At 43.8% G+C, this 15441-nt stretch overlaps 1 protein-coding gene across 1 annotated transcript in view; it reads right to left on the bottom strand.

Annotated features, from left to right (window-relative positions):
• LOC132450808 (zinc finger protein 385D-like) overlaps nt 1-15441 on the bottom strand; it is a 39994-nt gene extending 24553 nt beyond the window's left edge. Inside the window, exons 1-3 of the mRNA XM_060042908.1 lie at nt 15335-15441; nt 11417-11532; nt 1319-1414 (exon numbers count right to left, since the gene is read on the bottom strand). Of these exons, the coding sequence (XP_059898891.1) occupies nt 1319-1414; nt 11417-11532; nt 15335-15344 (222 nt within the window). The 5' untranslated portion in view covers nt 15345-15441. The remainder of the gene's footprint in view (nt 1-1318; nt 1415-11416; nt 11533-15334) is intronic.

The following is a 15441-nucleotide window of genomic DNA, read 5'->3' as shown; positions in this document are numbered from 1 at the left end:
CACACAGAGACGAGATTAACAGTTCTATGGCTACTTAACTAAATTGAAGCTGCAGCGTCTCCGTCCACTTGATGCTGACATGGCAAGGGCAGATTTTACTGTATTCCTCAACACAGCACTCTCATATGTTGAGAAATGGTTCAACTTTTCGGAAGACTACTGGTTGTTCTCACAGCAACCTCTCTCTCTGCACCATGGCACCATGACCTTTACTGACATTGAGAGGGTGACCACCAAGCTCAACGTCATCCATAAAGTCAACATGGATGAACTTTATGATGAATGCTCCACAGCAAAACCCATTCTGAAGAGGCTCAAAGAAGATGCTGAAGATGAATGGAAGTCCAAAGGTGTGGCTGCCAGGTTGGTGGCTCTCTTTTGAGTAGCTGACCTGCCAAACACGCTGTCTATCACCAGACACATCCTGAGCATCCCAGCATCCACTGGATGTGTGGAAAGGATCTTCTCCAGAATGGCCAACAAATGGAGTGACTGCAGGAATAGGTGCTCCACAGAGCTCATGAGAAGTGAGCTGCTGATCACTCTCAACTTTGAGCAGTCCTGTTCAGAGTTTTACAACAGCGCTTTGAAAGACAAAGAGTTACTCAGTGCTGCAAGGAGTAACAAGAAGTACACCTGGAAAAATAAGTAACAGTTTTGAGGGGAGGAGTAATGTTGAGGGAAGGAGTAATGTTTTGCACTCTTTTTTTACATACGTTTATTTGTGTTTTTGTTGTTTATTTGTACTGGTTTTTTTTGTAAAAATGTTCAAAGAGAGTCCCTATAGTTATGCACTTAAAAAGTAACATGAAGTTCTCAGTTTATTTAGTTTATATTTTAAAAGTTCATTGCTGCACACGCCACACAGAGAGATTTCATTCAAGATTTAATTGACTGCACTTTATAAGAGAATGTTATGTGATAATAAAGCATTTCAAGATTTAAGTATGACTAATTCCTTTCTTGATCAACCCTTTACCAAAAACACCAGCACAAAATAAAACATACCACTGCTGCGGGCGCCCCGCCCCACAGGAGTCGGGCCCGTGGTGGGCGTCCCTTATTTTAATTTCTGAAAGTTGGCAACCCTACGCAAGAGTCACAACAATATGTGTACAAAAATAATAATCATTCAACGGTGACATTCAAATTCACAATTCATACAGTTGGGTGCTCGCTCAGATCCAAAATAAATGACTTTTCTCTGAACTGACTTATCAAACAAGTAAAACATGGCCAGTACAGCATTAGCCTCCCCGCCCTAAGAATCCTTCCATGTAAAAGCACGGAAAAAGGGAAATATTACAACCCCACCCACCTCAGAGTTGAACTTGAGTCTGCAGACGCCGCAGGAACTGTGTGTCCTCTTCAGGGGCAGGGTGAGCGTGTAACCAGGCACCAGCAGGGAGTCCGTCTGTAACCCGAGGGCAGCCCCGTTAGGATAAGGGTAAGGTAACGCAAGATGTATACCAGACAGGTAATCAGTACTCTGACTGTTTCCACATGCTGATTAAGGTTCTGAACACCGATCGCTGTGTGTGTCAGAGAACATGACAGATGTGATCATTGCATCCCATCCTGATTGGAACCATGCATGCCGAAGTCTTTGTTGTTTGTTTTTGCCCTGTGAGATTTCAGAGCAAACAAAAGGTGACACTAAAGTATACACTAAAGCTGATTCTACATTCTGAAAAAACAAAACTAAAGTGGATGCAGCTTTCTCCCTGTCCCTGTGTCCCCTGCCCTGCTGTCCTTGAGTATCTTTAACTGCATCTTAATGTATAGAATTCTAGTGCCTTGAGGTCATTCTTTATAAGCACAATACGGTTCACCTCAACTATTATTGATCTTCACTGTGCTGGCTGAGCAAGTGATCTACTGAACAACACAATACTATTACAGCTTACTTGTTCCATCAAAGGAAACAAACAATGGAATATGCCATTAGGATACAAACACCATAATGACACAGTGCCCTGCTGCATGCATAGCTTTTTGCCAGACAGTTATCTGATCTCTGCTTCCAGATGCAATGAATCAGTATGTAAGTCTAACCTATAGATAAATTAGATTCACAATGAACAGTAACAGCATAAAGAGAGAGAGAGTGTGTGTGTGTGTGTGTGTGTGTGTGTGTGTGTGTGTGTGTGTGTGTGTGTGTGTGTGTGTGTGTGTGTGTGTGTGTGTGTGTGTGTGTGTGTGTGTGTGTGTGTGTGTGTGTGTGTGTGTGTGTTCACAGGGCATGTGATGAGTCTGTGCAGTAGTGTTGGAGTAGTAGTGCTTGTAGTTAGTGCATGCTGCATGCTACTTGCTACTCTCTGCTTTCAGCTGCTGCCACCGGATAGCCCTTTGTTATCAGGGGCGAAAAGAGGAGCCGAGTGCATAAGTCTCCTCAGCCGGTACATAGCCTCTCCACTGCCAAGATCTCGTACACGCCTCCAGGTGGCACACATGGTAACTGGTCCCTTGCGGTCCCAAGCTAAGTTGTACAGGATCTCGGATCAGCAGTGGGCCCCAGAGACGTGGTATGCAGGCCCATCGGTGAGTGGAAATTCCCTGTTGCCCGTCAACCGCTGTCCCAGTTATGGGTAAATAGCCCCAGCTTGGGTAAAGTGAAGACCCAAACGGCGGAGCAGGCGGAAGATGGTTGTGTGAGAACCACCACAACGGCTGGGAAGGCGGAAGAAGGCAACCCCATAGCCACGTGGGTTAACTCAGGAGGGTACAGTGGCTAGGGGAGCAAACCCAGAAAACAAACCTGCACCTGGGGACAGGCACAGGCGGAGTCCAACTGACCGGACCACCGGCAGTCCCCTGCAACTCCTGCCAGACGAAGGTCGTCATGGGTTCCCTCATGCCACTTGAGGTCCATCTGGTAAGTGTGAAGATGGTGGCAGTGAGGTCTGCGCACCCACACCCTCACCTTAATCCTCACCTATGCGCAAGCCTCTTGCCCCCCCCCCCCCCTGTGGCGTTGTGGAATGGTGGTGGGTACAGGCCAAGGATGTGGCTGGGAGTATCTAGCTGAACCATGCACACAGGCGGCAATGGAGTGATGGTCGTTAAGACTGTTGGATGGAGCAGCGCGTCTTTTCGGCAGCTTCCATTGCTATGGAGCAGCCCCACACTGCTCACCCCTGAGATGGGGAAGGACCTAGAAAAGGTGGTTGAAAGATGTTATGCTCCCCATACTCCAGATGGTAAGCCGCAACCGTCGGAGCATCCCCCCTCGCGGTCGAAAATAAAAGATAAAAATAAGCTAAGCATTGCTTCGTGGTACGTTAGCACACTGCTGCACCTGGCTGGAACTTCTGACAGGCCCGACCGCAGGACAGCACTGGTGGCCCTGGAGCTTGCGAAGATACATCATTGACATAGCAGCTCTCAGCGAGACAAGACTACATGGAGAGAACTCCCTGTCAGAGGGTGGTGCTGGGTACACTTTCTTCTGGAAGGGGGTCCCCGAAGGCACACGCCGTAATCATGTAGTTGGCTTTGCTATGAAGTCTAAACTGCTGCAGCGCATTCCAGTATCCCCCATCGGCATCAATGAACGACTGATTGAGTTTCTGTCACGCAAGAGGCTTGTGACCTAACAGGGGCCGGAAAAGCAGAATCTGTGCCGTCAATTGTACCAGTGAAGATTAAATCAAAGAAGAGTGACAAGTATGTTGAAACTTACGCCTTCATAGACCCGGGAAGCACAGCAATGTTCTGCACGGGAGACCAGCCAAATAATCTGCACACAAACATTAAAGGAATACCAACACAAATACTTCTCAGAACCATGGGTAAAGACAAACCTTGAGAACAAAAGCTCATAAGCAGCTACGTAATATTTGATCTGGAAGTGTGCAGACTGGAAGACACCGGAATATTGAGCAACCAAAGATGGAAAAGAAAACATACCCAGGCAATCAGATATTCAACAGGTGGCCTTATCTCAGTGGAGTGCGTTTGCCAGAACTGGAAGAAGATGTACGCGTACTTATTGGAGCAAACTGTCCGAAGGCTATGGAGCCATGGCCCCTATGCTGTTTAGACTGCCATTGGATGGGTAGTGAAGGGGCAAATGAGAAAGGAACTGGAGGATACAGAGAACAAACCCCTTTGAAGCTCTGTGAACAGGATCTCATTGATTGAAGTTAAGAAGTTTCTTGTCCAACAGTACAATACTGATTTCCAAGAGTGCAACTATGATGACAAGGAAGAGTTGTCGCAAGAAGATAAATATTTCATGCAGTCTGTGCAGAAAATGGCAACTCTGGAGAATGGACAGCATTGGATTGCCGCTCAGGAATAAGAAGCTCCAAATGCCTAATGACCGTTGTGTGGCGTAGCAGCACATAGCCAGTTTGCACCGAAAACTCAGCTGAACCTTGGTGAAAACAGGGTGTTCTACATACCACACCATGGGGTGTATCACCCTAAGAAATAATATATATGATCGACTGCAAAGCCTTGTTTCAAGGCCGGTCTTTGAATGCTGAATTACTACAGGGATCCGATCTGACCTACAAGTTGGTTGGTGTCCTTCTAAGATTTTGTGAGGAGCCAATAGCCATGATGGCAGATATCGAGTCACTGTTTTATGAAGTCAGGTGCCAGAAGAAGCCGTAGAAATGTTTAAAGAATGTAGCTACAGTAGAAGATGCCATAACATTGGCAAGTGACCTCTGCACCTTGTCTGCCAGTGGAGTATTCAATCTAATGAAGTGAGCAACAGCTGGAAGCTGGCTGTTAATGGCCATCCCCGAAGTACACAAAGCCAGAGAAGCAAAAGACTTGGATCTAAGCCATGATGCATTGCCAGTCGAAAGGACTCTTGGCATACTGTTGGATACAGACATGGATGCTTTTACTTACATCATGAAGATGCAAGACAAGCCGATGACGAGGATGGGCTTTTTATCCGTCAAGAACTCTGTCTACAACCCCCTTGTCTTCTTACGCCGGTCGTCCTGCCGGCCAAACTTCTGCTAAAAGAGCTTTGTAAGGAGCAGCATGGTTGGGATGAGAACATTGCCAATAAACATGCTGAAGATTGGAAAAGATGGAAAGAAGATGTTACTCACCTTACTGACTTCCACGTGAGCAGATGTTTATAACCTCCAGACTTCGGATGCACTGCCGCAGCACGGTTATATCATTTCTCTGATGCCTCAAAGTATGCATACAGCACTGTGACTTATCTGCTGCTAGAGAACGAGCCAGGCAGGGAACATTGTTTGTTCCCGATGGGGAAATCAAGAGTGGCCCCATTCAAGCAGGTCACAATTCCCCTGCTTGAGTTGACTGCGGCAGTCGTGGCGGGGTAGATAGACAAGATTTAACTTCAAGAACTTCAAGTTCCCCTTTAACCGTCTACCTTCTGGACAGACAGCACTACCATATTCAGGTATATCGACAATGAAACAGCTTGATTCAAAACTTCCGTTGCGAACAGAGTTACACTGATTCGTGAAGCCCTCCAAGCCGTCCGGCAGGAACTACCTCGGAACAGCAGAAAATCCTGCAGATCAAGCCAGCAAGGTACTGAAGGCCAAAAGGTTTGATGCAAGAAGGAACATGGATTAATGTACCAAACATCCTGCTGCAAAGTGAATATGATTGTCCCAAACAACCTGTGCAAAGGAAGGAAAGCCTTCAAGACGACCCGGATGTCAAGAACACAGTAACAGTCAACATAGTCATAGTCGAAGATGACGTGGAGCCAATGAACAGACAAGCCAACTCCAACTCATCCATAAAGCCACCTGGGTGTCTGCTGACCACACCAGAGAAAATCAGATAGACCACATCTGCATAAGCCAGAAGTTGAGACACTCTTTGCTGGATGTAAGAAGAGGAGCAGATGCAGGATCTGACCACCACCTCTTCACAGCAAAGATCAGGCTGAAGTTAAAATGCATGAAGCACAGGAAAGGAAGGGTCTAATTCAACACACAGCAATTTCAGGATATAGCTACATCGAAACTTTACAAAGTGGCACTTCTATGGAAGTAAATCTGTCTCAGCGGATTTTGAAAATAAAAAGCCATTTAATTTTAAGCACTGAATATTTATGCATTGAAGTAACGTATCTGAATTTGTTACCTCTGAATTTAAATGCAGGCACGTGCCGTCCATATGGGCAGGTGGGGCAGCGAACTACTTGCAAAGGCATGCTCCCAAAAAGTAGTTTCTCAGTAAATCATGGCTTCAAGTTTTTTTTTAATAATGTGAATTTCACATTAACTATCTTTATTCTACTTCATTTAAGAATGCTCGATTCTGATTGGCTGGGAGGGGTGCATTAATCCGGCATATTGCCCGCTGACTTGTCGGTTCTACTTGCTGCTGACTGAGCACAGTAGATCAATACGCCGCTTGCATCGTTTTCTATCACATACATTTCCAAGATGAGGTCCATAGTAAAAATAAACCAAGGAGTGCATGTTTGATCGATCGTCATTAAAGCTGACTTGATACGAATGTAGCAGCTACGTTATTAAACTAGTGATCAGATCCAGCCTTGTGTGGCACTGGTTGCTATAGAAACGAGTTACCTACAGCTGAGCTAACGTTATTCACCGTAGTTCTAAAGGGAACTACTTTTCGAGGGAGATGAACTTAAACAGAGTATACATTTAATAAGCATGCAATACGAATGCAATACGAATTTATTATGTTGGCCGGCGCGAAGTAGAATAAACGGAATAATCACCTCAAGGCAGGGCAATAAACAGTTTGATATGCCCGGCTCGCGGAAGGTTACCACCCTCGACTTCGTCTCGGGCGGTAAGCCGTCCACGAGCCGGGCATATCAAACTGTTTATTGCCCGGCCTCTCTGTGATTATTCCTTACATAGTTTCTGTAGGCTTTCCGACTATGGATGATGGTGGCGATTCTAGTTGAGTTTAACGTGTCATGCAATGTGGGGCAGGACAGCTCAGCGATCGTGTTCCCCCGTATGTTTATCGCATAACCCTGCAGGCTGCAATAAGAATTGCAATCCGCATTAAAAGACGCCTATATGGTCGTAAAGTAGTCTGCCCCATGGTCATATTCAGGGCCGACGGACTGCGGGGGAAAGTGAGGCAGCCCTGGGGGGGCCCAAGGCAGAGGGGGGCCCATGGCAATAAAAAAACAAAAATTTGAATTATCCACCAGCCCATAGTGTTAGGAGTCGCACATGGCCACGTCTCCCCCGTCCCCCGTCCCCCCCGTCAACAATTGTTCTCTCCCCTCCCCCCCTCGTCAACAATTCAGCGCAGGGGGCTGGTAGGGGGAATTCGGGGGGGGGGGGGGGGGGGGGGGGCATCAGTACCTCTTATATACAGGGCCCAGGATTTGGTGCCACGGCCCTGGTCATATTCTAGAAATGTTATTCTGCGCGTATCTTTCGTAGTTTCTATATCAGATGCAAATATGGCGAGTGGTGTTGCACCTGTGATTAACAGTGTTGAGTTTCTGTTAAAAAGGAGAGGTTAAAATTGCTTAATTAAATTTACAACATAACTTTCTTCTGAGCATGGTATGAAAATAAATAATGGCTATGTGGTTGCTCAAAGAGAAACGCTGTGTTTTGTTTCCCATGTCTACATTGCGTCATTTGCGTTGAAACAAAATAGAGGCAGACGAGAAGACTCCCCGACAGAACTGTAGATAGCAACACCGTTATCTGCAATCTCTGTAGTAAGGAATTTTCCTATCACCTGAGTTCATCAACCCTTAAATATCACCTCAACGCAAAACATTTGGTAGCAAGCTCGCAGGTACGAGCTGCCACAGCCCCTGAAGCTGGCGCTAGAGGCCAGCCACGTAGAGCCACACTCGACTCAGATGCATTGAATCTTGAGTGAGATGGAAATGTTATTAATTTGATCTTAAAATGCACCGTACGTTAATGAAAGACATGTTTTAAATAAAAGAGACATTGAACTTTAAAGTCTATTATGTCTTCTAAGCATTAAATCCCCCATCTGCCATAATTTGCTTGCATTAAATTATTTTGAAATACTTTCTCGGAAAAATTTAAGTATGCGATTAATTTAGATTAATTAACCACAGAGCCTGTTATTAATTAGATGCATTTTTTTAATCGCTTGACAGCCCTAATAAATATATATTAGCGCTGTCAAGCGATTAAAAAACGTAATCTAATTAATGACAGCCGTAATATATATATATTAGGGACGTAAAGCGATTAAAAAAATTAATCTAATTAATTACAGGCTCTGTGGTTAATTAATATAAATTAATCGCATACCTACATTTTTCCGAGAAAGTATTTCAAAATAATTAAATTCAAGTAAATTAAGGCTGTCAAGCGAATAAAATATTTAATCGCGATTAATCGCATTAATGTCATAGTTAACTCGCAATTAATTACACTTTTTCGATTTCGTGCGGCTAGCGTTTTAGTGAGATCCGAGAGTGTTGAGAAGGACAATAAGAGGTGAGACCCGCAGTGACTTCAACCCGGTCCACTTGACATCGGGTAGGTGCATGACAGTGGTAGGCCTATTGTAAAACTTCAATAGCCCAGGCTTTTATTTGTTTCAATCACTGAACTTTCGAACAAAACTCGAAAGAGAGAGAAAGAGCCAATATGCAAACATTAGATTTATAATAAATATTTAGTTGATTAAACTAATGGTTGAAAATTATTATTATTATTATTAATTATTATTAGTATGTTAATTCATAATGTGAAAAACTGTTGAAATTCATAATTTAGTGATGTAGTAATGATAAATAGATATAATAAAAAAAATAGTAAAAAAATAATATTAAACACGCGGACCATGGCAGGAAAAAGGCGGGCATATATTTTAGGTATTACGGTAACGTGTGTAACTTAATTTAGTTTGGAGTCTGACGTTGATTGAAGCTACACAGTTTTTTGACCATGCGTTAGACGTGCTTAAGACCGTGGATCTTGATTTGTATTTCCTACCTACTCATTCAGTCTACAGCCTCCTTCTGAATCTTCTCACGATGTCTTTAGCTCTTTGATCTGTGACACATCTGTGATTTGTGTTGAGTATGGATATCACCACTTGATTTAGACACCAGCCTTTTTGTCATATGTGTAGAAGATCAAAAGATATACAACGATTATTTGACGAATAACATTGTGTGCGGTTGTGCATGGTGTAAAGTGTGTAAAGTGTGTGCCTGTCTCATCTCTGTTTTTGTGTGTTTTTTGTGTTTAAGTGCATGTGCTTATGTGTGATATGTGTGCATGCCAACGCATCACTAGAATAATGGCTGAAGCCTGAAGATGTGTGGGAGAGTGTCTACAAGCTTTTTTTCAGCCGCTTTAAAAGCTTGGTGTGTGTGTATGTGTGTGTTTGTGTGTGTTTGTGATGTTTTCACACGCATGTCGGAGGAGCGAAATGAAAATGAGCTGAACTACAGATGAAATCCTCCTTGACACTCTCCAAATAACAGTTTGTTTGCATCCTATGCACACACAAACACACATACGTGACCAAACTATTTAGCATGAGCCCGTACACACACAGACACAGACAAACAAACACACCAGCTAACACAAGCACATACATTCAACACATGCATCAGTATCCATGGTGATACATATGGGGATGCACATCAGGGTAAGAGCATTAATGGAACAAATGCACACTTATAGCATCTTCATTCGTACACAAATCATTGCTCACTAACGCACGAACGCCTACACGTTTGAAAAAAATAGGAATTTCAAGAGAGCTCAGAGTTAACATGTGTCCGTGCCCACTTACTTAACGCCCGCATCTTCGCGTTATCAGCATCGCTATGCATATTTCTTACTGAGGAGGATTCCCATCGCAACAGGAAAATATATTTTATAGGGACTTATTTTCATTCCCACCGTCACGATGATGATGATGATGAAGAAGGAAACTCTTTTGGGTGAAAATCACCAGGCAGCATAGGTTGTCAAATACGGTCAAATACTAATTAAATATATCTGTGTTTACTGCAAAGGTGTCGTAAGAAGATTAAGGTGAGAGGAGAGCTAGAGGAAAGGAGGGAGGAGAGGAGGAATGTGTGGTGATGGGGAGCACTGAGACGTAGACATGCACACACACACACACACACACACACACCCACACCCCCACACACACACACACACACACACACACACACACACACACACACACACACACACACACACACACAGAGACACACTCAGACAGATCAACACATGTTGCATTGTCTGATGTAGAACGAAAGTTGAGCCTGGAGAATGATTTTCTTTTCTTTTTTTTAAGATAGTTTATCAGGTGAGACAGGAAAGTGTGAGTTAGACAAAGAGAAAGAGAGAGAGAGTGTCTGGGGAGGAGGGGCTGAAGGGCTTCAGTCAGTTTTCTTCTCCTTCTGGGTTCTTGGAGTCTGACGAGGGAAAAAGGACTGAAAGGTTTTTTGGTAGAAAGGTGGGAAAACTGCAAACAAATGCAGCTGTACTCATTGGCGGTGCTCAGAATAGCCATAGTGTTACTGTGATACTGATACTGATTATGGAGATACACAAACACACACTCAGTAAAATGCAGTAATTAACAGTGCATTAATGGTCTAGTAATCTTTTACTAATGGTGTTCATGTTTACATATGTTGTTAATGTTAAATAAGGTAATGGTGTTCAGGTTTACACATGGTGTTCATGTTAAATAAGGTAATGGTGTTCAGGTTTACACATGGAGTTCATGTTAAATAAGGTAATGGTGTTCATGTTTACATATGGTGTTCATGTTAAATAAGGAAATGGTGTTCAGGTTTACATATGGTGTTCATGTCAACAGAGGTTTTCATTTATACATTATAACAATAAGGCTAAATGTTAATGCTTTATACTGCATTAACTAATATTAATTAATGTTTACTAGATCATTAGTTGGCTGTTAATAAACTGCTAGGTAATTGTTGATGAGCTGAATGCTAGTGTTCAATGAATGTAATGTGTTAAGACATTATTTAAATGTGTTGCCAAATTTTTTGCCCAAATACTTTTCAGCATAATATTGTTTTTGTGTGATTGTGATGATTGTGTGTTGTTGTTTTAATCACTGCAGGCTACCTGATTCCAAGATTTATGCAAATGCACCGCAGCCCCTGAGTGGACATCGCCACGGAAACAATGACACATACGCCCTTCACACATGTTGTCGCCTGTACCCAGAACGCTGCTAAAATAAAAATGTTCTCCACTGTGATAAGGACACTGTGATTGACAGCTCCAAGGAGGAGGGAGGAGGGAGGGCTGGAGAACCTGGACACAAGCCCCTGTTTCACACAAGCCACACAGGAATAGTAACAAACAGTAGACTTACAGACTCTGCTTCCCCTTAATAAAGCGCTCTGTCTTACTGGTTTGGGGGGAGGGTGATGACCATGGCGATGGCGACTGGGGACGTCACTCACCTTGCCGAACACAGGCAGGAGCCGCAGGGGAAGGTGATACTTGAGGTCAGGCGAGGGCGGCGACACACCCAGCACTGCACGGGCCAGTGGCGGGAGACTGCCGTGGGACATGTTACCTTGAGAGAGAGTGAGTGGGTGAGTGGCTCAGTCAGTGGGTGAGTGAGTGAGTGAGTGAGTCAGTGTGTGGGTGAGTGAGTGAGTGAGTGAGTGAGTGAGTGAGTGAGTGAGTGAGTGAGTGAGTGAGTGAGTGAGTGAGTGAGTGAGTGAGTGAGTGAGTGAGTGGGTCGGTGAGTGAGTGAGTGAGTGAGTGAGTGAGTGAGTGAGTGAGTGAGTGAGTGAGTGAGTGAGTGAGTGAGTGAGTGAGTGAGTCGGTGAGTGAGTGGTGAGTGAGTGAGTGAGTGAGATAGAGAGAGAGAAAGAGTTAAGTGGAAATAGAATGTAGCATAATGGATTCAAAAATACATTATATTCTGCATAATTTGAGCATTCAAAATAAAACCAAACAGTTTGTTAACACATTGCCAGGAAATAAGAAATGAATCATGTTCACAGCTGTTTTAGTCTATAAATAGTTATGTATTTGTTCAGAGTATAGGCCTACTGGTTTGCATGGAAATGTCAACATTTAGCATGAGATAATGATGATGATGATACTAATACCGACTTATACTTTTAACAATGTATAGTTGTGGAGACAGTAAGCTAGTATAGGTACTTAGGAAAGTCCTGGATCATAAATTTGACTTTGATGCCAACACTGCCTCTATCTGCATAAAGGATAATCAGAGACTGTTTTTCTTAAGGAAGTTGAGGGGTTTTAACGTTGACAGATCGCTTTTGAAGATATTTTATTCATCTTTTATTGAGTCAATTTCTACTTTTGCAATGAATTGTTGGTTTGTCAACCTCAATATGGTGAACGTTTTCACAACAAGTAAACTTAGTATTTGAGTTCCAGAAAACATGTTTTTGAAGCAGTTTGCTGGAAATAGGTTTTAGGAAAAAAGATCTTGCCTACTGCTATTCCCCTCTGCTTCAGTCCCTTCAGAATGCGCTGGTTCTGGTGTATGTAGCTTTAATGCAAATGAGCTGCTGCCCATTGACCAATGAGCTGTCAGACTGAACCACAGCATGGAGGAGAAGGGATTGTTGCCGTTTGCGGACTCCTAGAGCTCTATGTCTATATAATATATTATATATATATATATATAATAATAATGATATTATGTATGGGCATTTATATATTATTATATCTAATATCAAGGCCAAAAGCTATGTGCGCCTCAGATGATATTATGAATCATAAAGACTGCGTCTGACGTCTCTGGCACTTTCACAACAAGTAAAGACTCATAGTGGGGGAAATCTCGGCAATGGTTAAGAAGAATTGGGAGAAAGGAACTTTGGCCTTGACTCTCTGAAGTCCATGAACCGTGACATTGGTAAGAAAGGGATTGTACCCCAGGAGCTGAGCTGGTGAACCCGCCGCCAAGCTCCCCGCGCTGGAGCTGCCGGACTGCCGCCGAAGCTTCAGCGGCAGTCCGGCAGCTTCGGCGGCAGTCTGGCAGAGAAAGGGATTGTACTCTAGTGTTGGCTCGTTCGTTCGCGAACCGGTTTGAATGAACGAGTCTTTAAAACGAACAAACCGAACCGGTTCGTCTCTCTCGTTCGTTCGGTCGTCTCGTTCACCATTCGATTCACCGGAAACTCGACTGAACGAACAAACGAGTTTCCGGTAGCACTAACTCCACTGAGTCTGACTGACTCAGATGAGAACCGTGCAATGGCGTGCATTCCATGATGCAATTCACCGTTACCGGAAACTAGGCTGAATCGCGAGCGACTCCTCCACGTTCAGTCGAGTTTCCGGTGAATCGATTCACCGGAAACTCGACTGAACTGGGAGGAGTCGTTCACAAATCGTATGTTCGTTCAGCCTGGTTTCCGGTAGCGGTAAATCGCATCATGGAATGGACCCCATTGCACGGTTCTCAGCTGAGTCAGTCAGACTCAGTGGAGTTAGTGCTACCGGAAACTCAACTGAACGAACGAACGATTCGCGAACGACTCCTCGTGGCGAACTGAATCACGCGAACTGGGTCACGGAAACAAATCATTCAATCCACCACTATTGTACTCCCGGAGCTGAGCTGCCGCGGGAGCTGCTCGTCCACTGGTCCACAAAATCGTAGCTATGCTCTGATTGGAGGGGAAGTGGGGAAGTGGGAGGTAATATTCAACTCTTCCCCCTTCCTCCGTATGAGGGGGAACCGAAACTGACTCTGGCAGACTATTGGCAACAACTTCAATGATCTTGTACTTTCAGAAATGCATATGTCACTCAAAAAATCATGTAAGGACTTTTTTCAAAGTCTGTGTGCGTGTGGGAGCACCAGACTCAAAACAACACCCCAAATCCCAGGAAAAGTGTTGTTTTCATAATACGTCCCCTTTAAACTTTGCAAAAGACTATTAGCAACAACTTCAATGATCTTGGCCATGTTTATGAAGTTGAGCCACTCAGAGGGTAGAGGCCATCCCTGCTGACCCTCAACACCCTCTACATGCAGAGGTTGGACCCCTGCCATCAGGGAGGAGACACTTTCAAAAGGACTTCAAATCAGATAGATACCTGAGATAATGTGTTCCTTTAGCTGTTGGGTTTTTAAACAAGTTGTAGGCCGAACTGCTATTTTACACACAATGTCAGTATGACATCTACTGTATGTTATATATATTGATGTTTTTATGTTTTTTTTATTTGATGTTTTGTCTGTGTTGACTACTTGGCTGTTTGTAAACCAAATTGCCCCTTGGGGACAATAAAGTCCCCAAGGGGCACAGAGTTCCCGCATAGTAGCCTACTACTATGAGGGAGTCAAATTATCAGAATAGATAACATATTCAAAATAATACCGTTTAACAACTCAACTCAAGTGCCATCAAGCTCCTTAACCGAAGTTGGAGAACTTTGGGCTCATGTAAACTGGTTGTTGTCTCCCACTATGATCCCAATGAATGAGCATTAGCGCTCCAGATACTATGATGAGACATGAGCGTCCCAAGAAGACTTATCACGACACACACACACACACACACACACACACACACACACACACACACACACACACACACACACACACACACACACACACACACACACACACACACACACACACACACACACACACACACACACACACACACATTCAACACGTGCATAATCAACGTTCGTGCGTGGGCAATCTGTATATGTATAAGTGGAATATGAATAAGTGGTTGGTAATTAGTGCTGATTGTGCTGCGTGGCGTTTTTAGAACTGTGGTAACAAAACAAAACATCCGCGCATTTCTTACCGTTTGATCCCAGTCTGATTGGGAGGAGCAGAGCGGGTTTGTAATCACAATAATCAACATTGTAATACAAATAACAAAATAGCACCACTCCACCATTAGGGCTATCCAAATAAAAGTCCTTAAATCAGCTATATGGAGCAGTCCACATCGACTACATACCGGGTCCGTCCTCACTATTTATTTTTGATGAAAGACACGTTCAGGATGTCCATAATATTACTTTATATTACATTCCCCCCTCATAGGCCACGCTACAGTTACCAGGCAGCCTACTGTTCCCAGTAAGAATTTGAAATGTTACTACCTGACTATCAGCGAAACAAAATGCTTACATTCAATAGCTACCTGAATAGGCCTATATGAGCGCATTACTGCTCGGTACTGACAGACTGTCTAACCATACAGACCGTCAGTCATCTGGAGTCCCACAGTTCGTGACTGACTGCACGTTGAGTTCAACAGCAACAAGTGTTTCACACAGGGAGCAGAACTCGGATTAATCACAATATGTTGGCATTTTGTCTTTAATTAACAAGAAAGAGCAGCATTGAATGTACATACCAAAGAACATCGTTGCTCCTTTTTGTTCAGTGAGCAATACTCGAGTGTGTGATAATAGAAATCTCTCCCATCGCTCAGCAGGGATGCGTCTCCTCCTTCTCTTTCGC

Source organism: Gadus macrocephalus, chromosome 22 (assembly GCF_031168955.1).
Source record: "Gadus macrocephalus chromosome 22, ASM3116895v1".
In the NCBI taxonomy this organism is placed as follows: domain Eukaryota; kingdom Metazoa; phylum Chordata; class Actinopteri; order Gadiformes; family Gadidae; genus Gadus; species Gadus macrocephalus.
Note: the sequence above shows the minus strand (reverse complement) of the source record. Positions and strands in the feature narration are given on the sequence as shown.